This window comes from Falco rusticolus, chromosome 4, assembly GCF_015220075.1.
Source record: "Falco rusticolus isolate bFalRus1 chromosome 4, bFalRus1.pri, whole genome shotgun sequence".
NCBI classification, from domain to species: Eukaryota; Metazoa; Chordata; class Aves; order Falconiformes; family Falconidae; genus Falco; species Falco rusticolus.
The window spans coordinates 108,374,426-108,398,940 of record NC_051190.1 but is presented as its reverse complement, the minus strand read 5'-3'; the positions used below and the strand labels follow the sequence as shown (position 1 = coordinate 108,398,940).

General features: G+C 42.2%; 1 protein-coding gene across 3 annotated transcripts in view; it reads left to right on the top strand.

Moving 5' to 3' along the window:
* CHN2 (chimerin 2) overlaps positions 1-18,021 on the top strand; it is a 163,333-nt gene extending 145,312 nt beyond the window's left edge. For all 3 annotated transcript variants that reach the window (XM_037384163.1, XM_037384164.1, XM_037384162.1), the window contains 5 exons: positions 1,475-1,648; positions 3,463-3,540; positions 10,467-10,604; positions 12,514-12,619; positions 16,170-18,021. In XM_037384163.1, the coding sequence (XP_037240060.1) occupies positions 1,475-1,648; positions 3,463-3,540; positions 10,467-10,604; positions 12,514-12,619; positions 16,170-16,341 (668 nt within the window). In that variant the 3' untranslated portion in view covers positions 16,342-18,021. The remainder of the gene's footprint in view (positions 1-1,474; positions 1,649-3,462; positions 3,541-10,466; positions 10,605-12,513; positions 12,620-16,169) is intronic.
* The last annotated feature ends 6,494 nt before the right edge of the window (positions 18,022-24,515 follow it).

Here is a 24,515-nt window from a genome sequence, read left to right as displayed (position 1 = left end):
TATGAGAAGGACATTAAAAAAGAGGAACATGAATAGTAGTTTGCTTTTCAGACTATTTGATCTGAAACTCAAGGGTGCAAAAACTGACCTTGCTAATGCATAGCGCTGTATTTGTTCACATATATAAAATATTAAACTTAGGAAAAGGCTTATTTATTTAGTATGAAAGATAATACTCTCCCTCATTAAATTACCAACATTTAACTCTAAGTAGACAGATGCACTTGGATTTAACTTCACATGCTTGTAGAACAGCACTGAAGACAATACAGGGAGGATCCTAACTGCAGCTGCTCACATTTGTTTAGATTTCACAGAACAATAATGTATTATGCAGTAATAACTGTATGAAGAAACACACAGAAACCCACCCAATTCCGCTAAATATGTAGGTGTGTTTGTACTGATTATATGATTTGGCTTGATTAATATTTTATAGAGAATAATACTGAGATGTGCTGCAAGTAATAGAGTCATGTTTACATTTTTAATAGCTTAGGCAGTGAATCAACATGAAAAAGCAGTAAGTAACTTGCTAGTGATGATATTAGATGTGTTATGTTATCCCAAAGGGTACCGTCAGTGATGGGCATGACTGGGAAGGCATTAAAACAAGAATCAAAGTTATGTGAGATAATGTAACTCACAACGGTGGTGTTTGCTTTACTGAGGCTTATAAATTAATTTGGCTGAATATTTGAATCTATTAGAAAAATTCAATTTGTGGAGATCAAGCAGTGATGTTTAAGTTAACAGAAACCCACCCGTGCAACCAAGAGTAGGATTTGACTTTGGAGTAAGAACCACTTGTAAAATGAGTAACTTTTTACATCATGCCTTTCCCAGCATTTAAATGCCTAAACCAACCCACAGACTAAACACAGGGGACACTTTAGTCACCAGTGAAGTGGTCAGACAGGGATGGGGAGGCTGCTGGTGTGGCAAAGCGAGCCAAGATGCGACACGGCTGGAATGCAGAAGGGAGGCATGCTAGCTCAAAGCACTGTCCCAGTTTGAGTGCTCAGGTGAATCCTAGGTCCTTCACCCATAAGCAGTGCTAAGCCACAAGCTGGTCAACAGAAAACAGTCATTACTGTGTTAATTGTATAAAAGGCAGAACTAAAACACCCAGAAGCTAAGTCCCATGTGTTCAAATGCAACACCCAGAGCTATGTGTTCAGCAGTGAACTGACCAAGTGGTCTGCACCAGTGGTCACCTCCAGCTCAGAGGGGTGCAAGGGACATCCAGAGCTTTTAAAGCTTTTCAACAGCTTTGCTGGAGTCCACTTTGCCCACCATAAGATTTTTACAGATTTCCATGCTCATCTTTCTGATCTCCAGCTTATTTATTCTAGCTTTGGTGACTGACGGGGAGGTTCTGCCACATGCTTGATGTGGCCCAAGGAAATAAATTGTTAGACAAGACCTGTTGGCATTAGTATTAATTAATTAACCTGGCTAACCTTGTTTACAGACTGTGGGTTGAACGTACATAAGCAATGCTCCAAATACGTGCCCAACGACTGCCAACCAGACCTCAAGAGGATAAAGCGAGTCTACTGCTGCGATCTCACCACGCTAGTGAAAGCCCACAATACCCAGAGACCGATGGTTGTGGATTCATGCATTCGAGAGATCGAAGCAAGAGGTTTGTGTGCTTAGGAAAGCAGCAGGAAAAATTAAATGACGATGACTTGAATTACATGCTAAGCTAGGACAGGGTGGTATGCTCATGCATGCTGAAGACAGGATGAGAGAAGGGGGTTTTTAGCGTAGGTGATACATTGCTCTGCATTAGCTAGTAAAATTAAATCATGGCATTTCATAATGCAATTTCCTGAAATGCTTTCTGAAAACATGTCAAAACATGTATTATGTTACACTTCTGAAAGGGGTGAACTTTCAAGTGAACTTTAAGTTCATGTTTATGTGTCTTTTTTCATTATTTTCTTTTCACATACCTAGGGACACTTCCAATTTCAGAGTAATCAGTTTAAATCAAGCCCCTTATTAATAACCTTTCTGGGCATTATGGGCAAAAGGACATATGTGACTGGAAGTGACTCAGACAAGTGAGGTCACAGGCTGTGTTTTGTGATACGTCACAAACTGCGCAAGGTTTTGCATGGTGCTCAGCTACTGACTGATGAATACCGTAGCTCGGGCAGCATGTCACAGCCAACACTCCAGCTTGTGACACATTTTTGGTACGCAGATGCATGCCAGATTGAAGAAATACCATATCCACTCCAACACAACACAGTAATGATCGTGTATTTTTGCTTTGGGTAGCAAAAGTGTATGTCATGCTGCCAAATAAGCCAAATTTCCCTGTTAGTTATAGCTTCAGCACAGGAGTCTCATAATGTTGAATTCATGGCATCCCAGTCATCTGCATGGCAACACAGTGATACTAGCCATAGGGGTTTCAAAGCCACACGTCATCTACTGAAATGAATGAAAGATTTACAAGTAAATCCCCTGCACTGCTCCATGAAGCTCCACCAGGATTATATCATCATTGCAGGGACAAATAGAAAGAATAGTTTGGACTAAGACAGAAGAGCTTTACCCTGATGATATAGCAGGAAGCTACATTGCATTTGAGATCTAATCACTTACTTGTACATTTATTGATTAAGATAAAAACTGCTGCCTGTTCTGTTTTTTCAACATCTTTAAATTTCTTTCTTTAACTGCCATAGTACTATGTGAGATACTGATTTTGTTCTTAAGAAGACAAAGTGTACAGGATCTTATAAGTCAGTTAGCACTGTGCATAGTCATAATAAGGAGTTCTGGGATTACAGTAAATAATTCTGGGATTAAAATAAATAACATGTATGTAACTGCTTGGCTAGCTCTGCCTGCTCTGCTGGGCTGCCCTGCATTTCATGTTGGTGTGGAGCAATGGGGGGAGAGTTGTGCAAGTGAGCAGATCTCTTGTGGTTTAAGAACTGTAGAAGGCGTGTACTGATGTGAAGAAGAGGAGTATCCATCACATCTATCAGCTGTGTATAAGTAAAAGCTGACTGCAAAACCGGGAACAAATGTTGTCAGGGAAAGGCAGTTTCTTACTTGCATTGCTATTTATCATTAAGCAACTGGTAGAAGGAAAGGAGACCTCTAAAGCTTTATTAATCATAGCCAAATGGAAAATCTCCCACATAAAATGAATAAATCATGGTAATATCACATGCCCCACCATTAGCAGTTTGCAGTGTTTTCCTCTAACACAATCAACTATGTCCCTAACAAAATAAAGTATAAATTCTAAAATTCTCTAATCCTTTAAAAACCAATTTTAAATTATCTTGAGCCTGCCTTAAGTGCTCCAGAGTTTCACATTACAATTAATATTTTTCTTCATTTACTAGATCTGTTGTTGTTGCTTTATTGTTTTTAAGCCTGAATATTTGTTGAGTTACTGAAGCAAAGTTAACTGAGAACTTTTTGTTTCAGGTTTAAAGTCCGAGGGCCTCTATAGAGTCTCAGGCTTCACTGAGCACATTGAAGATGTGAAAATGGCCTTTGATCGAGGTACACCATTTTTCTTTCTTGTACGATTTTAATCTAATTTTTCAGTTCTAGGACTTCTCAGTTCTTTTGGGGTTTATATAGTTACCATGGTAATAAAACTGGCATATAAGCAGAAGTACAGAAAGCAACCTGTCTTTTCTGAGTTCTTAAATTAATCTGTAGTTATTTTCACAAGAAGAAACTATATTTCATAGTTGGAAGGAATAATTAAACAGTAGGTAATGATAGACAGAAGGCTAAGTGCTTGCGGGACTGGATGATTGCTCAATCTAGTGGCAGAGCCTAGACTCCCAGTTCAAGTATGAGCCTGGATAGTACCAGGGGAAAGTTCTTAGTCCTATCCTTAGTAAACTCAGTGCTTTACAATACGATAGTCTATTTATGAGTTTAAGCACCAGACCTCCAACTGGGAAGTCATTCTGCCTGTAGCCTTGTAGAAAGCACTGCACTACTGTGCACATGATTGCATTTGCACACAGATGAGAGGAGCATTGAGGAGACTGGTTGTACAGCATATTGAAAAACTTTTAATTAAAACACTGCCTGATTACCATCCTAGTAGCCCTTTTGAATTCATTTAGCTTATTATGTTGGTTCTGGTTCTGCACATAGTCTTTGCACACAGGACTAATTTTAGGTACGTATGTAAGTGTGTGCAGAGTAGGGCCTTCATCAACAGAAAACACATTTTCAGGAACATTTAAGGAGTTACATAAATATTTTTCTCCTTTCCCATAAACAGTGTTTTCCTTCCTACTTAATTTTTTCAGGTATTACCTCTGCCATGTTAGGGGATAGGGACAGACATAGCCCAGTGATCACAAGCCCACAGGGACAAGGCAGGTCCAGATCAAGCCAGAAGTCCACCGGTGGATCAGGGTGCTGGCCAGAAGGGTGCATGGCCGTGATGCAGCTGCAGACAGCTACTATGTTGCTCAGGCAGGAACTGGGGGCCCTGGGGGCCCATGGCAGGAGGTCCCAGGGCTCCAGAGGAGCCTGGGCAGGGCCAGCAAGGTCTGTGGGTGGCACATCTTAATGCTTACTGTGCCTGAATACTTTTTTGTTCGGAGATAGTTTGTCCTGCAGACGATTCCTGCTAGGAATTTCCAAAGTGACTGTTTTCATGCTATACCAAAACACCCTTTAAAAAATAATAATATATTTTAAAATGTGTTGGATGCTGCAGTTGTGAACATATGCATGGACACACATAGGTGAGCCGTGATTTGGGTGAAAGAGATGCACAGACTGCTATCATGGGAAGGTACATTTGCAGGTGCGCCACATGAAGCAGTGCTACTGAAAGGGTCACCAGTCTCCCCAAGTCCCACTCTGCTCCCTGCAGGTGGATCTGACCTGGCAAACCCTTTTGTTCTGTGTGTTAGTTCTCCTCTAAGTGTACCAACCTAAATGAAACCCAGAAAGAGAGCCACAGGTTGAAGAGGAAAGAGTCTGAAGAAAGCAGATCAAAATTTGTGTCTGAGCCTGACCTGAACGCTGCTGCAGCTGTAGTTCCCTTGCAAATGCTTCGAACCATTGGAGCCACTTAAGGTTTACAAACAGGGTATCTTTTGTTATTGCCTATACTCATGGCATAATCTCGTGGCAGTACACACTAGAATTAGACCCACAGCAAGGAACAAAGTGTGATTTACTGGCAAAGAAGGCAGCACCTAGAAACAGGAAGAGCAGGGTCACTAGCAATATCAGATTTCCAAAGGAAAAAAAAAGCATGGATAAATATGGAAGCAGAGAAAGCCAAGAACCAAGTTTGCATACAAAGGCTGTGGGAAAACCATTGGGCATAAATTGATAAAAAGCTGCGTCTTCATTTCCTTTTAACAATCTCAGGAGGGAAAAGGCTAAGAAAGGAAAAGCGTTGCCATGAATAATGCTAAAAGCAGTGGAACAGTGAACAAAACCGTGTTATGAGAATTGCATGACTCCAGTATTGCTGAGACCAGAAGCTGAAAACTTCAAAAACTTTCCAGTTTTGAAAATGTATTCTCCCTGAACTGAGATAGAAAAGCAGAAGAGAGTTGGGGGGGTTTTGCAGGAAGCAATTTAAAGAAAACCAAAATAGATTTTTTGTTCTGACTTGTGGGCTGTGCCACTAGAAGGTGGTTGTCAGCTGGCAAAATGTTGAATTGGCAAGGTGCCCCCAACCTGACAGCTCAGGCTTTGCTTCCCTGTCAGATCTGTTTACAGAGACAGGGACCCCACCTTCTCTTTTGCATCCCAACCCCACAGGTAGGAACATCACTTTTCTGATGCCCAGTTACCCCTGCTTAGCCCTAGAAGCCAGAGCAGCAGGGAGTGGATATTCCTCCATATTCCAAGGACGTGGAAAATCCCAAATCTCTGTCCCAGGTGACAGAGCTGGGAAAGAAGGGAGCTGAGAGCCAGATGGCAGGTCTCACCTCCAGTAACACCTGGAAGGCTTTTGTTCAAATTTCATTTTCTGCCCAGAAAGTGAAGTTTGTGGGAGTTTTACAGAACTGTTGTTTCAACATTCACTACAGGAAATTAACTTTTTTTTTGCAAAATTATATTAAAAAAAAAAAAAAAGGAAAATTTGTGTCTTAAATATAAAATGGAAAATTCCTGATCAGTTCTGGTTAATAGATAGGTGTTGCAGCAGAAACAGCCATACAACAGGCCATATCACAGACATCTCTGACATCTCTGGAACACACTGCATAGCAGAAGGTAAATGTGTTTTAAAAGAGCTTGGAATAGTTAGCTGTTAAAGTTGAAGCTGAAAGTACGGGTATGAACCAGAGGAGAGAACTCTTTAATCTAATGGATAGTCTTGGCACAATACTAGAGGATGTATATTGGCCAGGAATAAATTTAGTTTGACAATTCAATGAGCAATTTTTTAACCATATGAAAGCAAGGCTCTGAAACAACCTTCTAGTAAGAGCAGGGATAAAAACCTTAACTAGTTTCACAATGGAAGTTGAGGGGTTTACAAGAAGGGTTACATGGCATGGTGCCTGCAGTAGCAGAGCACTGCGCTCTGGCATTACAGAGGTCCCTCCCTGCCCATCATTTCTGAGCCAGTCCCCAGGTACTTGGCTAGAATGCCAGTATGCTTTTGCACCTCTGGAAATACAGCTTTTAATAAATAAGTTTGAAAATAAACAAGCAAGGAGTCCTCCTGTTTTAATGCACAGGACACATCCTTCAAGTAATGCCATCAAGCTTTCTGGTTTCCCAAGCTCTTCGAAGCCACAGGAGCCGGAATACAGTATGATACAGGGATGGGGAGCAGGGGCTGACTGCGCTGTAGGGTACCTCTTCTGCCGATTCCATGCGCAGCTGAAAGGGTGCGATGAAGAGAAGCCAGCCCCCCCACTGACTAATTCTGCTTCGCCAAATGGACACTCACTTGTTGCTTACAAAGAATTATAGCAAGAATAGAAAATCAAAGGCAGGTTTGAAAGTCAACATCTTGGGAAGAGAATGGCATCCCACATAATATTATTTGGGCCAAGTGAAGCTGTGATGGATGCGTTTAGAACAGGGAGAAGTTGGTCCTCGTTTGATTTAAACTAAGACTCCCTTCCAAAGCCAAAGAAGTGTAAATACTCCTACTGTAAATTAGCATTAGGCTCTCTGAGGCACTAACAATGTTCCATTTTAGTGATTTTTGTAATGAGAAGGAGGGGAATAATGTGGATTTATTTAATCTGGTGAATGTTGGTGCTGTAGAATGACAGTTGCTCTCTGTCAGCTTTGTTGAGCTGTGGCGTTGTGGCATCCAGAAGACCCTCATTGTGCGCTTTATTCACAAAGCTGCCATTGTCACCAGTGCATTCTGTCCCCCCACTTGTTTGTATGACTGGCTGGTACAATACACTTGCTAAAAATATTATGCTGTTAAATATTACATGAGTACTTAGAGGCATCCTGACTCATATTCACTCTTTCACCAGTGTAGGAGAAAACCTGTCAAATGCCAGATCCAAGAAAAAAAAACAAAGCAGCATGTTAGTATGGCAAAGGTTGTGCAATAAAAACAAAGCATTAAGAAAAAATGAACTTAAGTAGAAAAGTAATTCAGTGTTCAGAGGGCATAGCTGAGGCTTTAAGAATGTAATACTTACTCCATTTCATTCTCTAATAAACTATTGAGATATTTCTATGGCACCCAAAGTCAGCTGAAACCTTTAAAGAACAGAATAAAGATTTTCTTTGTCTCGAGATATTCAAACTACAACATAATGCAACAAAATATGTTGAGAGTCAAAGTAACAAGGAAAGAGAAATGATGGGGTTTGAGTAGGATTAGGTTTGTAAAGCTGAAACTAACTATATGTTTGTAATCCAAATTTTTTTTTAAAAAAAGATTGTATTAACATATAGCCACTGCAGTGGTACTGAGAATACTAATTACAGTCTGAGGAAAGTTACTGTATTGAAGAGTGAAAAAAATGATTGTGGTAATGTAGAAGATACCATACAAAATAGGCATAGTTCATACAGTATGCTACTGCAGAGGATCCTCTGTGAAATTTGTGTCATGACTTTACCGGCAATTAATTAACTTTTCTTTCTTAGTGCTCTGAATTTTAAGTGTGTTTAAATAAAAATACAAATCCAGGAATTCGGTGAGGATAAGAAACAAGTGCAGCCTGCCAAGGGCCTTCAGTTGCTGAAACTGAAAGCAAAAAAAAAAAAAATCCAAAATCTACCAAAGAAAAACAAAAATCTACCTCCCCCTACATACTCACTGCAGAAATGTGTAGGTATACTGTAACAGATGTATTGTTATGCTCACTTTAAAAAAAATCTTCACTGCATTTTGCATTGCAATGGGTGTGATTTGTCTCTGAAGTGAAGAGGAAAAATCTTTGACTTGGGAACTAATGTATTTTTCCTACAGTAAGAGAATATGTAAATAAAGAGGTACGTTTGAAGTACATTGTAGTTTGAAGTACCTGTAGCTGAAGTGGCTCTTCACGGAAGCTTGCTGGGCTGCTTTTTAAAAGCACTAAATAAATAACACTTCCATTTAGTGTACTGGTGACCTGGCTAATAGATGCAGCCTTCTGCTTTGCTGTATCTGTTCTGATGCAGCTGCTGGCTCCTTGGAGGTAGCTGTTTTCAGTGAGGCATTTTGAGTGCTCGGTGTCCATCAATTAAATAGAGCTCTCCACACAAAGCTTTACAAGACTAATGCTACCGTGCCTGGAATGTGTGGATTAAACAAAAGATTGGGGCAGTGTAAACATCCTCCTAGGGCTTATTGATGCTGTATTAAATTAAATGCTGATGGATGTATTCAGACTGCTCAGCTGCATCAAGAAAGGCTGCTTGTTTTAAACACTTAAGCATATAATCTCCTCTTGATGAGAACATGTAGTGCTATTAGTCTTAATGAGAATTATGTGCATACATTGGACAGGACGTATCCCTTCAAGATTAATGCCAAAGGTTTGTATAAAATGTCTACAATCAATATAAACTCTTTTAGTCTGCTGTGAAAGCCTTTATCACCATCTTAGATGCCATGTATCAAGCACACCCACTCATCTGTCTGTATCAGGGCATCTCTACAAGCACTAGTTACTGCAAGACAAGGAAGGCAATGGCTTTACAGCCTGTCAGCGCCTCGGTGGTAACAGCCCAAGCTTGCGCTTGCACCTCCTGGCAGATACAAGCAAACCGCTCTCTGTTGTTCAAGCAACCATAACCTCACATCACCCCACTCACCATATGGTCTCAATCTTCACCACCTCCTGCAAAAGAAGCATTGTGACCGTTATCCTCACTTGAAAGGTGGTGAGTAAGGACTACAGGGTGTAACTGATCTCAAAGAAGCCTGAGGTGAAGCTGGGGGTTAAATCCAGGCAGCCTCAGCCCTTGCTTGACCATTGTCCTACCCCATCTTTCTACTGGAAGACTGGAGAAGCAGAATTTGTCGGTCTGGAGAAAAATGTGAGTATGAGGGCACTGGGTAGTACAGAAGAGAGATAGTCATTTGAACTTGAAGAATAATAGTGATCCAGCCTCTCTGCTAGTTCTTGTAATTTCACTCATTGCAAGCCACGCATTAGTCAAGGGCTTAGCAGCAACACTTGCTCATGTGATTAAAAGTGCTCTGTAATGGAGTTCTGACTAACTGCGTTGTAGTATGTGGCAAACAAAATGTATGTCATTTCAGTTGCATAATTAATCTATTTAGCTGTTCATCCATTATAAGTATCCATATTCATTTAACAAATTGCGATCCACATTTCGGAATAAATTGTATAGCTAAATGCCATAGCATGTCTATTTAAATTCAAATCTTTGCTATAAATAAGTCAGTCAAATAATAAGACATTAGAGGACATCCAGAAAATAAGGCAGCTTTGTTACTAGCTAATCAGTATAGATAAATTGGTGCAGAACTTACAAGATTTGGATGTTTACTCTGATTTTTCCTACTGCTCCAAGGTTCATTGGAAATTTATGTTATTTCTCTGTGCCTCTGTTTCCCCAAATGAAAATAAAAAGAATCATTCATACTCCTACACATTGATCTGCAGATACAAAATACAACATCAGAACAAGTAATTAATAGCTTATTTTCAGTGAAGAAATGAGCCAAATTCAATAAATATATTATTAACATGATTTTTCATCCAATGTCAAAACATTATGTGTGAGATGGTACACTGCAGATATTGTTGACGTAATCACCAGCCCCACCAAAGGATGCAAGCAAATAAATTGTTTACTAAAAGGTAAAGAAACTACTATTTCTTATTCATACACTGTAAAGTTGGTAGCAATGTGTTCTCATTTAAGCCTTCCAAATGCTTTCAGGTTGTTTTTTCTTGTCAGGTTGGACACAATAAATCTGAATTAGAAGCCTAGCCTTGCTTCAGTCAAAATTAGGCTGGTTTCAAAAAGATTTCTTCCTCTTCTTCTAGATGGTGATAAGGCTGATATTTCTGCCAGTATTTATCCAGACATAAACATCATTGCTGGAGCACTGAAGCTATACTTCAGAGACTTACCAATTCCTGTGATCACCTACGACACCTATTCCAAGTTCATAGAAGCAGCCAGTAAGTATTGCATAGTAATTTGTACTGATCTTTAATTACATTTCCCATCCATAAAACTGTCCATGTTAAAGAAAAGGAAAAGACAGACAACAAATTGGAAGCAAGGGCATTGTTCTGTTCGTTACTTCTCTGCCATGTCCTGTCCCATGAAACTTTTGCCTGATTGTTAATCAGATGGGACATCACACAGGTTAAAAAAAATAAAAGTAAAGGTAGGATATCAAAATAACTGACCAGTTTCAGAAAGTGTGGTTTCAGTGTCAGTCAACAAAGCTACGGCATGCCCTGGGATGGGGCTTTGAATGGAATTGGTAGCTCTTTTCTTGTAAACAACCCAAATTCTGTGCTAAGAGGCGGAATGTCCAATGGCATTGCAAGGCCTGCATCAGGCACTGGGAAGATCCCCGTGCTGGTGTCACGGCCGCAGCACTGGCTGCCAGGTGCATGCAAGACTGGGGGATCAGTGAGGAGTCAGGGTTGAGTGGAAATGTGAGCCTTGAGGGTGCGTCCCATTTTCCCCATCTCCCATATCCTGGCCTCCTCTGGCAACAAGGACGAGTCTGCACTGCAGACAAGCTCATCCCCTCCTTCAGTCAGTGAGGGATCAGAGCAATGAGACACCCCACAAAGCACATCTGCCCCAAAATCCAGGTGCATCCACTGTTCATTAAGTCCTGCAGTATCTAACCCGTGCCCAGATGGGAGGCACGTGCAGTTACCCCCTGCCCAAAGCTGGCAGGTTGTGGGTGCACGCTGTCAGGGAGGGAGGAGGACGGCAGCGTTCATTGCCCTAATGTTGGCAGAGAGAGATGAGATTTGCCTCAAATTCTGCTCTCCAGGGCACAGCCTCCCATGTAGCGATAGTCCCTAATGAAAACTCACCAGATGAAGTGCATCAAAATCAAATTATTAACAAACATGTCAAAGACCTGAGGTATCTAAGAAGTAGCATGCTTTCTTCTTTAAAAAAATATCCTTAGTATTTTTGGAATGGCACCCAGTATATTGATAAGCAGCAAGAGGAGTGGTCTGTGTGAATCTGCTGCCTTCCCTTCCCCTTTGGCTCACTCCCTCTTGCACTCCCCATGCAACCACACATACCTCTCTCCTGCACTCTCTTATTCCTCCTTGGCAGAGAAATTATTCTTGCTCATTACTTGTCCTGTAAAGAACATGCCCAGAGGAAGTAGTTCCTATCATGTCAATATACCAATGTCTTAAAAGCAGGATGGAGAGATTCTTAATCTTCTAAAGTTTTGGGCTCCTGGTGCCATTTGTATGAAAAGTCATGCAGCAAATACAACTCTGACTCAGTTCACAGCTTAGGAATCTATACTTCTCATGTAAAATACATGTAAATCCTGCTCAGATTTTGACAGATTGCCAAACAGTCTTCGATGAGCACTGATGCTCTCCAATCACTGATACCTACATATTTAAACACGTTCTGAAATCTTTATGTAATTCCATGCCACTTCTAGCTAAACTTACATATTCAAGCATAGTCTCTAAAAGCATATATCCACGCTCCCATCTAGTTTTGAAGGCTAGTGGAAGTAATCTTACATAACATTTTAAGGAGTTGGTTCTTGGCAGAGTGTTACAAAGCGTTTAACAAAGCTCAGATACTGTACCTGTGCAGGCCTGTAGGTAGAGCTACAGACCACGGAGACAGCTATTGGGTGCTCTTTGCTGCTGATTTCTTTGTGAAGCTTTTTTTTTTCTTTTCTTTTTTTCTGAGGATGCAGAAGTTGCTGCTAAGCTCCATGTTTATGAGTTTAATATTTATCCCTACAAGCACAGTCAATGGCTTGTAAATGACTCCATAATATTAAGTTAGCTTCCTGAATTATTGCTGTTTACAAATGGAAAGCCCTATTAACATTAATCCTGTTCGGTGTTTTTACAGAAATCTCCAATCCTGATGAACGACTAGAAGCAATACATGAAGTGTTGATGTTACTCCCTGCTGCTCACTACGAGACACTTAGATACCTAATGATTCATCTCAAAAAGTGAGTTAATTGGCATGCAGGATAATTCTTGAAGAGCTTAACAATCTTCTGCTTTGAAAAAGAGATACTACAGAAAGTACCAATAAAGCTTCCATTAGGGTACTGCCACTAAAACAATAATGTCACAAATAAGCAGACAAGCTATGTTTGTATAACTGCATATAACAGATATAGCATAGCTGCCTTTGCTGGCAGATCATTGCAAACCTTTGAAGAATTAATTGAGATTTTTCACGCTTTCTCTGACGCAGACAGTATCTGAAAAATACTGGAATGGTAGGTACTTCAGAGATGTGCTAGATGTGCGGCCGTAAGTCATGCACATCTTGATCATGCTGCGCTTCTGCCTCCCCTTACCTCCTGATTTGTCATCTTGAACCATAACCCTAAAAGGAAAGAGCTGTCTCTTATGACTTGTTTGCTCACGTAACAGTTAAGCCAAGAATCAAGCAGGGCCTATTTTTATACAACTAGTAAAAGCCATACAGGGCCTTACCAGTTATCTCTGTTTTGGTTTGAAACACACTTTGCCTCATTTGCTTTCCAAAGCTTCTTTAGGCATACATAAGGCTTCATAAGGCATACAACATTTTCAAAAGTGCCTAAATTTCATTTTTTAAAGTGACTTGGGACAGTACTTCCCAAGTTTTCAGCTAGGTACCTATGAGATTTATGAAGTGCTCCAAAGAGGATGCCTCACGTTCACTAACATGAAGCAAAACTTTTTCAAAACCATGCTAACTCCACTTTGCTACTTCGAGTATATACATGCCTCGGGAAGTCTTCTTTGCTTTTAAAAACTGAAGCTGAGTGAAGACTGGAACCATCATCCCAAAGCAGACCTTCATTTAAGGATATATTGCCCAAGATGTCCCTTGTCTCTGGTTAAAGTTTATGGTGCTACTTGGAAACAATAGAAGAGGGGATAAGGGAGGAATAAAACTGCTCACTTTTATACAGTAAATCCTTGATCTTTTCTTGGTTGTCCTACTACTTGCAATACAGGTGCAAATTTGGAGTATTTTCTGGGTTTGATCTGCACTTTCTGCACTATTAACGCAAACCTAAAAAGAAAAAAGACCTCAGCTCACATAAAATTGCATCAGAGAGCTTGTTTGAAGTGCATTTCATGCTCAATCAGGTTCTCATTATGCAGAGACTTCTCCTCATTTTGAATCCGGCTCAGGGCATTACAAGGGAGCAGGTTTTTTCCTTTTGCTGAGACATTATCTGGGTATGCAGGAGCTTCTGCAGACTGCAGAAATGAGAGGTGCAAATATCCACCCTTGTCAGCACATATGCATGGACAACTCAGGATGAACCGTGTTGGCTTTTAAGAAGGCCAGTGGAGGCTGCAGACAAGCGACTAGCATACAGAATCAGTACTTTCACGTCCTGGCAGCGAATTTTTAATAGACAAGTATTGACTTGCCTGCCTTCCTTTGTACAGGCTTTGGTTCAGCTGTTGAGCTGAACTACTGATGAGACAAAAATAGTCCAAACAGCTGATTAAGCTTTCTGTCCCAAGTCACGCAATGAATTTCCTCCCCTTTCCCAAATCGTGACTTTTCAGTGTCTGCACAGAAGCCGAGTGCATGTCAGCTCCTATGGAGAATCTGTTGGAGAGATCTGAATGTGAAAGAGGGAAGGATCCTTTAAGTTCAAACTATGCTGTTCTGTAGATTAAACACAGAATCCCAACTCCAGCCCCACAGGGCTCTTCCTGCACAGAGGAAACATGCACTGCTGTCGAGGAGGCTGTGTAAAGACTGCAGGATCACAGCGTTTACACCAGTGAGTGCCATTTCTCACCAGAAAAGAAACTGCACTGAGTTGTTGTTAAAAATCATAGGAAAATCCAGCAGAGAACAATGTCAGCAATGAAGAATGAGTGTGTTCGTCAGCTAATGAAGTATTTTCTTGAGTTATCTTCCTTTTTGCTCAAAACTGGAGGAAACACAATACCACAAACAGTCCTCCCTGTGGTGAAATACATACAACTCCATCCATGCTGCCGTTACAGTGAAGCTGTGAATCTTCTCTGTGTTCACCCCAGACCATGGAGCAAGCCCCACACTCTTGCACAGAGGTGCTAGTAAGGTGTATGTGGCATTGCGTAGCTGCGCTGCATACATCCCCAGATGGAAAAGCAGTGTTACACTCACACTTGCGTAGAGGTAGCTTGGGCCAGGCAGCCTTGGCTTGTCTTTTCTCCTTGCAAAGCACAGCTGATGTATCTGTGCTAGAAGATGAGGATGTAGCTGTGAGTAGGGGCACTAACGAACTTCTCTCCTGAAAGCAGAGGAACTGTTTTTTCTGTGACCATGACACTCTGCAGAGAGCCAGTAGTAGAAGCAAAATGTAGTCACGTAAGGACCTTGCAAATAACAGGAGACCAGGCTACTGCTGGTTGCAGCCTCTTTGTGCCCCCTCAATGGCATGAGTGAATCCACTGCTACCCAGCAGAGAATTGCCATGGCCGGGCTGGTCTCACCTGTTGCCAGGAGAGCTGGTTTCAAAGCCAGATGTGCTCCACTCTGTCAAAGCAGTGGTGTGGAGGAGATGTGAAACTTCCCCCTTGCTGTACTTCGAAACAGCAAGTGTCTGGTCCATGAGGGATCATGACTGAACAAGGGACCACGGCTGTCTCTACACCGCAGTGCAAGAGCACCCAGGACCAAACTGAAATGCCAAAGGCTTGCTGGGATAACACTGAAGTGCTCCAGTTCTGCTACCTGGAGGAAAACCTTGAGCACACCTTGCACTTTCCAACAGGCCTGAATGATTTTCCAGTCAGGGCTGACTTCTCTTGCAGCTTGGTCCATCCTTGATGTTCTTTGTTTGCTCCAGCCGTACATAATCTACCTATTCTTGCATTTACATTATATGACCCGTGGCAGGGAACAAAACAGCCGAGGTTCCTTCCTAGAAGTGCCTCTGTTCTCTTGTCAAGGATAGACGGCATTTGTAGCAGCCTGGCTTTAAACAGCCACCTCCCCAGGCTGCCCCAGGATTCAGCCTCCTCCTGAAGTAGAACAAGTAGGGCACGAAAAGTATGAAGGGATGGGTTCCCCCAGCCTGAAAGCATGTCTGGCACCATGGCAGTCCTTGGTAAACAAAGGAAAATCTAGGTTCGTATTCAGGACCCTCACCCACACCTCAGGTGTGATGCACACCGAGCCCCATGTGCCAGAGAACTGCAGTTACTGTAGCGTGGGGGACTGCTCCATACATCATCGTTTAAATCATGATTATGCTTTTCTAAAAAAAAGCAATTGCCGCTAATTCTTCTACCCTAATGGAAAGCCACATGAAGAAAAACACTTAAGAGTCGCATGGGGAGTGTTTAAAGGCGCTGGAAATCACAGCCTCACCATAGCTGCACTGAACGAAAGTAAAAATTGTTACTGAAAAATGTCATTATCAATGCTTAATGTGAAGCAGGACTAAAGATTAGGATGCATATATTCATTTCTTCTGGGAAGTAAACAACTACTTACTTTTTTTCTTTACTTTTTTTTTAATTTTTTTCTTTTTTCTTCTACTTTAGGGTTACCTTGCATGAAAAGGAGAATTTTATGAATGCTGAAAACCTGGGAATAGTGTTTGGGCCTACTTTAATGAGACCTCCAGAGGACAGTACCCTTGCTACACTGAATGACATGCGGTACCAGAAATTAATTGTGCAGATTTTAATAGAAAATGAAGATGTTCTCTTTTAGACAGAGGGGCATCTCTTCAAAGCCATTTGTTTTAAAATAATTAGTTTGAAGGAAAACCAACATTTCTTTAATTTTTTTTAAACATAAAGAAAAGTTCCTTGACTGCACTTCAATTTCTGCAAAGTTGCAGATGGATGCCAAAACGTTTAGGGAAAGCCTGTGTCTCATAGACATATGCCTCTTTGTAGAAGGGAATGAGAAGGTCAGAAAAAATCCTCTTACCTTGTATCTTTTGCCTTGCTCAGATGTATATTTGTTTTGAGAACAAATTGTTGCAAACAATTTTATTGTTAACTTATTAAGAAACACAAAACGTATTTTAATATGGCTAGAGAAGCAAAAAGGTACTTAATCAGTGTTACCTGTATACACCTATACATTTCCCTCTCCATGAGACATAATTATATATGTCAATTGTGAAACAGAACCTATATTGTAAAGATATTTTTACTTTACCTAGCTGAAAGAATGGCATTTTATTTTAGCAAAATATAAATCAGTGCAGGGCATTGATTATTTTCCACGTAATTCTTTCCTGCATTTTTGCTATGATATATTGAAAACAATTACCACTAATGCAGCATTATCCTGACATACCTCTTTCATGGCAAGCGTTCTAAAGGAGAATTATTTTCTTGTGTGTATTCCAGCTTTCCTTAGTTTCCTTGCATTTAAGCACTAGCATCCTAAGATTGTACACTTTTACCCATTTCCTATTTCCCCAAACATATAGTATTTTCTCTCAGTTTGTTTGTTTTTTACTCCCATGTAAAATATGGTATTGAGAATTTTTCAGAAGTCCTGGAGGTAGTATCAGTTTCACATGCCAGATTTTTCTTGGATTACAGTAATATGTAAGTTAAGTGATGCTGGGACACTGGATATTTTCTGGCCTTGTTGAAAAGTCAGCACTTTTTTGGGTTAATGATGAAGGATTTGGTTTTTCTGTAAAAATCAAGTTATGTTTTGTCATGTTTCTGTATTTATAAATGTACAGTAAATCTGCTAAAAATGTAGGTATTTATCTTGAATGTGTTTCCTGATGGTTTGTTAAAAAAAAAAAAAAAAGAATGTGTAGGAAATGTGGGAGTTGGTAAATTTAATTATTACAAATTTTTAATATTTTTCTCCCCTCACAAACATTGACCTACAGAGTTCATAGTCTAACTGAAACTTATTCCTAATGTTAAAAACTGTTTCTCAGCATGAGATGTTTCTGCAAGCATAGAAAATCAACATACTTTACTACCAAACTCAATTTTCAATACAAAAAAAATTCTAATAATCCCTCAACTTGATCGTTTGTATCATATGCTTGGTAACTCAGTGATGTGGTTTCCTGAATTATTTCAGGGAGCACATGTTTCTATTCAAATTGAAAAATATGTGTAACTATGATAATGAAGGGAGGTATGACTGTAAATTTGTCATCTTCTAGAGAAATGACTAAGGGCTAGATAGATTAACCCAGATTGCAGAGCAAATGCTAAATAGTCTGAGTTCCCAATACTTCCATAGATCCTCCTGCCTTGTACAGGACTATTTGTTGTAGGTTACGTACTACTTAATACTGTCACAAAAATGATCTGGAAATTGTTTTATTTTGTGAAGTGAAATATGCTTTGTAATTTATGATAGTGTAAATGGAAGAAAAAATCCCATTAAATGTGTTAAAGAGTTCTGGTGTCTGTCACTGACCACGTGGCAAGCTGCCAAATGAAAATCAATCGCTAATTACCATCCTGACATTGCTGGAAACTTTCCTACTTGGAAAACTTAGAACAGTTTTACTGAATGTCAGCAGTTTCAGACTGGCACTGGGATGCTTGTACTACCACAGCCAAGCCTATGCACACATTTATTTTCTGCGACCACTCTGAACCACCTCTGTGTAAAACTTCAAGCAAGCAACAAATCACAGTATCAGTCCAATCAATATCCAAGAATCGATGCCATCAGAGCACTCTTCCATTCCTTTGAACACAGACATTTGACTAACAATGATTTATTTTATTTTTTCTGGTCAGTTCAGTAATAAGTTGGTTGGTTTTTTTAAAGGCAGGAACAGTATTTCAGTACCATTTTTTTTATTATTATTTTTTTAGGAAGACAATCAAACCTTTCTGCTTCTGCTTCTCCCTTTCACTCTACCATAAGCATACTGGTAGCTTGGACATGCCTCGCCGTCTGGGGTCTTCAACACATGTCCCATCCGAAGGATTTGATGATAGTACAAAGCAGTGCATTTAGAAATACCCTAATTAATATCTCCAAAGATCCAAATGTAGTATCTTTGGAGAGCAGAACTTTCTAATCTGTTGGACCGAAGGAAAAGTATGATTCTGCAGTTTAAAACACAAATATTTAATCAACTGTTCACGTTCGTCTTAGCTGATTAACTGATGTCCAGCATCCTCAGGGGCATACTGAGCACAGAGGTAGCAGGACCCTGCCCCCTCCATACATTAGTGCCACCTTGTGCTGCGCACGCTTGTCTCTCAGGTCAGACTTATGTGGCCATCGCCACTGCATCTGGGGCTAAGCAGCACCTCTGAGACCCCATGATCTTTGTTCCAGGTTCACCATTCAAGGAAACTTCCCTTGAAAGTCAAGTCAGCCTTTCCTCTGACTGCTAGAACAGAAGAAAAAGCACATTTGTCTTTAATGGAAGCCTATACTCCAGTACGCAGGAAAAAAATAGGTCTGACTGGATGACACCAAATCCCTCCCTTTGCTTCAAAGCGTTCAGCCAGAGTTTGATGACTTACCTCACATGAGGCACTGCTAGAGAATAGGAAGTCATCTGAAAGGTGCCACAGGAGGCTGGGTTTGAACTGATGGAACTTCCCTGCCAGGTCATTTCATGTCTGGCAGAACACAGCTCTGCCTGCCTGGGGGACACCGGTGGCTGCCTGCATTGCAGCCCGTCTGCAGCTGTGCAGCAGGAACCACGTTCCGCTCCCACCCCTGGAGAAGGCCTTTGGTGGGGTGCTGCGGGCACCCACCGTGACTCCCATCCGCCATCCAGCTAGCCCCGTCTTCTGGTGTGACGGGTCCGACTCTGCACCCTCTCAAAGCCGGTCCTTGGAGCTGAGACAACTCGCCTCCCATAAAGCAGATGTGCCATAGCCACGATTAGTAAAACATTACATTAAGTTAACGGTTGGTAAGGCAGTAACTTTCCGAAGGGCTGTGGAACAGCTGCAATCTCTTCTTTATAACTCTGTCTTTGCTGTCAGATTTAAATATCCCGAGCTTGCCGGGGCAACTGAGCGAAGGCATCATTTCCCGCAAACACCACGCGGTTGGCGAGGCAGCATGTGCTGTGTCGGCCTCCCAGGGACGTGCGTACTGGAAAGACAGCTGGCCAGCAGGACCAAACGGGGAACCGTCGAAGGGTTTCCTCAACTAGAACACCAATCTGGGGCTCCTCTACCCAGAGACCAGTTGTTGTGAAACTTAAATGATATCTCTCCTGCTGTCAAATACTATTGGAATCCAAGAAAGGATGTAGAAGTTACAGAGGAAGGAGAAGAATTTGGGGGGAAAAAAAAAAAAGACAGAGAAACAAAGAGCGCAAGTGCAGATATTGCATCCTTGGGAAAACTTTTTTTAAAACAAAGTTACAAAGGAGTCAGAGCTCTGCTCTCAACCCGCCGCTCTGTGAGCTGATGTCAGTTTAAGCTACAGAACAGGTCTAACAGAGCACAAACCTGGGTGAATTGGTACCACGTCTGTTTGATTTCTAAGCAAGAGGTAAGACTACACTTTCCTATACGTTAACAGTCTCAAAGCTCACACAGCATTTGAGCTTAATGAAGGAGACAGGGCTGCAGGGGCGCTTGGCCTAAGAGCCTGGACAAGAATGGATCTGGTTCGGGATCCCTTCTGAAACAAGGTGCTTGAAAGAGCTGAGCTGTGCGTTACTGTCAACTTTAGGAGGGAGGAGGGACGGTGGGTGTAGTATTGGGCACAATCCTGGTCTTAGACCTCAGAGAGGTGCCCAGAGTGCCTGGGGTGATAAACAGCTGGGCTGAAGGAAGGCTTAAAGTCACATTGCAAGGAGGTGAAAGCGAAGGTAGGTACTGACAGCAGTCTGCAGAGCCCACGGAGCAGCTGAGTCTTTCATGGTAAGTTCAAACACTGCACAGTGCAGCCCTGTACAAATGACACGCTGTGAGATGATGGAACTGTTTGCACAGGGCCCTGCCTGGACTCGCAGGTGCAGAGGGAGAGTGACATGCAGAATCGAACTCTACAACTCGAGGAGAGTTACAAAACAGGTATGTTTATTGCAGCGCCGGGTGCAAGGGGGATCGCTCCTCCTAACTTACACACCGTTTCAAGAAGCAGTCCGATATTTATTATACAGAGTCATGCATATACATCAGGTTTCCGAACATTCCGAATCTGCTCCCTCCGGTGCCTCTTCAAGATGTACTTTTCATCTTCTTGGGCAGTTACCTGAAGTTCTTGTTTATTTTTGCATACATTAGCAGTCTTTGTTATTTAGTTTCTGTTATCTTAAAACATCTGCTATGTTTTAACGTAAGTTTTTAACGATTAGTCCTTCCTTATTGTCCACTCTAAACACGTCAAGCTGGTAGCTGCCCACTGGGCTGGTTTTAATTTCTACCAGGACGCTCCCTGGACAGGGGATCCACCTTCTTTGGGGTGGGGGCCATTTCAGTAGGAAAGTCGCTGATCTGTTACTACCACAATTACTTTACCCTAGTTTGTTCTCTTTGAGCAGTTAGCACGTCCTTGTCAGAAGGCTCCTTATTTACATTCTTGTTGAGCTCATCTACATTGTATGGTCCCTTCTGGAAGTACTGAGTGCTAAGCTCCCGCCCTTCCTTCTTTCTGTTATCGTTAATAACGATATTATTGTTTGTTAATGTTTCTGTTTTCTATGCAGTTTCTGTCTGCAGCAGAGTTTTAGGGTTTTTTCACTCTATCAAGTGCGCTCTCCTAACCCAGCCAGGCTGCTGCTCTCCCCCCCTCCCTCCCACCTGGAGATGGAAGCAGCCAACAGCCTCTTGTGCTCTACCTCCAGCTGCTGCCGGCATCACACTCCCACACACAGCAGAGAGCGGAAAAGCAGCCAGCTCCCCTGGTCCTGCGAACAGCTGGGTAGGTGCTGCCCTGCTGCCTGAGAAGAAGCCAGAGAGGGTAGAAAAGGGGCTGGGGCTGGGGCTGGAGGAAGGGTCCACAAGTGGGTGGGCGCTTCTCCAGCTGTTCAAGCTCCCCAGAGTGGCAGCAGCTGGAGGTTACATTTTCCCTCGATGTGGCACTTTCCCCAGACCTCGCTCAAAGGGCACAAGCCACGAGAGCCCATCCAGCCACCTTCTTGTTTCTGTATTGACAAGTAGAGTCAAGGTCTGCAGAAAAGAAGGAAGAAGATTTGGGTGCCAACAGACCCCCCTGCCAATAACCGGGAACTGATGAAAGCTCTGAGTAGGAAGGTAATTCGCAAAGGCTTAACGCGAGGAGAAGAATGCCATCTAACTGGATCTTCAAAGCAGAATTATATTGCCATATCCCCTACAGCTATCTAAAGGGAATGAAGGGACTATAGGGCTCCTGGAGATAAGAGTGAGAGCGTCAATACATTTTACGTTCTTCAGCTGTAGAGATTAATTCCTTGATTAAAGATCGTGGTTAAGATTCAGAAATCTGAACCCTAGGGGACTACAATTATTGCTGAATGCTCTAGGGCTTGCACATTTAGGACATCGGTGGATCTTACTGGGGGCCATACTTTACATTCCCTTTCTCTGAAGGCACGGCATTCTGGATATAACCGTGCTGGTGCTACAGCTAGAGCCAGGACTGGGAGTTCAGAGCCTGAAGGACCTGGATTATTGCAGCATGCTGCAAGGACTGCCGTTAGGAGGAAAGCTTGTGTCAGTTGAAGCCAGAGCTTTATAGGCTACAATATACAGGAGCAGCCGGTTATAAGCAGAGAAACTGTCAGGGTTCAGCTTACAGTAGAGTTGGGGGTGGCAGGAACCAAGCTCACCACTGGAAGCTGCCCTCGTTGCAGGGCCTGACAAGGTGGGGGTCAAATTGTTCTCTCTTTTCTTTTAAGTATGAGCCATTTGCTACTGCTGAGATGAAGGTTAGAGCGAAGAGTAGGGTTTGGAACTTCAGGTCTTGAAGAACATAAATTGCTGCTGGCAGTATTTGACGATACATTATTTTCTGTTCCACTATAGGGCAGGTATGGATATGACCAACATGCATGAAGATCCATATTAGTTCCCACATTCTGCTGCCCAAGAAGGTGAGAGGACCAGAGTCCACAGGTATTCGTAACAAGGTAACAGGGTTAGGCTAAGAACCCAAATATTGACGAACCGGTATTGTTACTGCATGCGGCACAGCCCTCCGTATTAGGAACAGGCTGCTGTCAGTAAGGGGCAGGTACTTACGGTGGGCTTTTTGTTGTTGAAGACGTGAGCCTTACAGTTATAATTAAGGTAGGACTTACGAGACAGACTTTGGAAATCTAAAGCCTAAAGAACCGAGTTATTCCTGAAGTTGCAAAAACTGCAGTGTGGCGGTATCAGTATCATCAACTCCATCCTGCTATTCAGTGTGTAGGTTCTCTGGTTGGGAGTATGGAGACTGGATGAACCGATTTTCTTGCAAGGCCTGTATAGAGCTAGGAAGGGTACTGGTGTCAACAGTCACAAATATCTGTCATCTTCTGTTCTGCGATAGGAAGAGGACCTTTTTTTTCTCTAGAGGCACTGAATCAAAAACTGTCATTTCGCACCTGTAACAGTGCAAAGGCAGTGTTGCAGCCCATCAAAATGGTGTTTTCATATTCCAAGGCTGAGATAGTGCAGTGCATGTCCTAGACTGTTACACGAGGAGTGGTTGTGTACCGAAGCGTTTGAGGGTGCAAAACACGTTGCAATAAAGCTGGAGGACTATGGAGGGGGACAAACTGGTGTACTTTTATCCGTTCTGCCTAAGAGGAATAATCCTTCGCTCTTGCTGCCTCGAAAAGTATCCCTGACCAGCAGGTATTCGCCGACATAGGCCAAACTCGTGCCAGGGATTCACCACTAACAACCTGGGGGGCCAACCCACCAGGCAGAGGGTTCAGACTCCCTCCCCAGCTCCGTTTTGTTTGGCAGCACACACACAGCCTGGGTGTGGATGCTGCAGTCCCACAGCCTTAAGCAGCAGCCTGGTGTCCACAGGGAAAATATTCCTCCCCTTTATAAAACGGTTGGAGTCCTTCCTGTGGTTACGGCACAGGCTAAGGTTTGAGGTGCTGCTAGCGCTCAGAAATCTAAAGGCAGGAGAACTGAAGTTACTGCTGGCTTCTTCTGGGTAGACAGCTTGATGCGGATAGGAGCCAATTCTTCATGTGGTCTTTTCCTGTACGCAAAGGGTCTCTTAGTTTTAATTAAGGTGACATTTAGGCTTTGAGATCTAGGAGTTGCAAGAACTGATTTTAATGCTGAATGCTAAAATGCCCACTTGCGCCAGAGGGTATCACTGTTGCAATTTTCTTTCTAAGGTTGTATTCCAGGTCAGGGTCAGAGTTTAAGAATTGAAAGAATCAAACGTGCCGTTGAATACCGCTGGGAATATGGACCTAAGAAGAGCTCTGCTCTTTACAGGTGCTAGTGCCATATGTTCTTTTCTACAGTAGGCTCAAACGTGTCCTTCGCCTTAAGGTTAGCATTTGAGAACCCCAAGTTTTGAAAGTCCAGTGTATTTGCTGGATGATCTGGGCCTTCAGCATAAATAAAAGGTCTGATAACAATATTCACTAGTGCCCTTTATGCTTCTGAGGACGTCTTTGGGTCCCCTCGGTATAATTACAACTGCATTTAGTATCGGGGTTAAAGTTGCTGTTATGTTTTGGAAACCGAAAGGTTCCAAGAGCGCAGCTGGGCACTGTGTCGTCTGTGGTGTAGGGGAGGCGGATGCCTGCAGTGGATGGTGCCTCTCCTCTCCTGCGGGTAGAGATGCATCCCCTCGACACCATTAGGTGAGGGTGTGGTTTGGTAATCTAAGGTTTCCAGAGCCCAGTTTCAACTTGAACGCATGTAGGGTCTGCAAAGTTTGGAAAAAGGACAGCCAGAAGTGCAACAAACGCCTTTTTTTTTTCTCTTTCTTTCTTTTCACTGCAAGAACAGTTTACGTGTTGT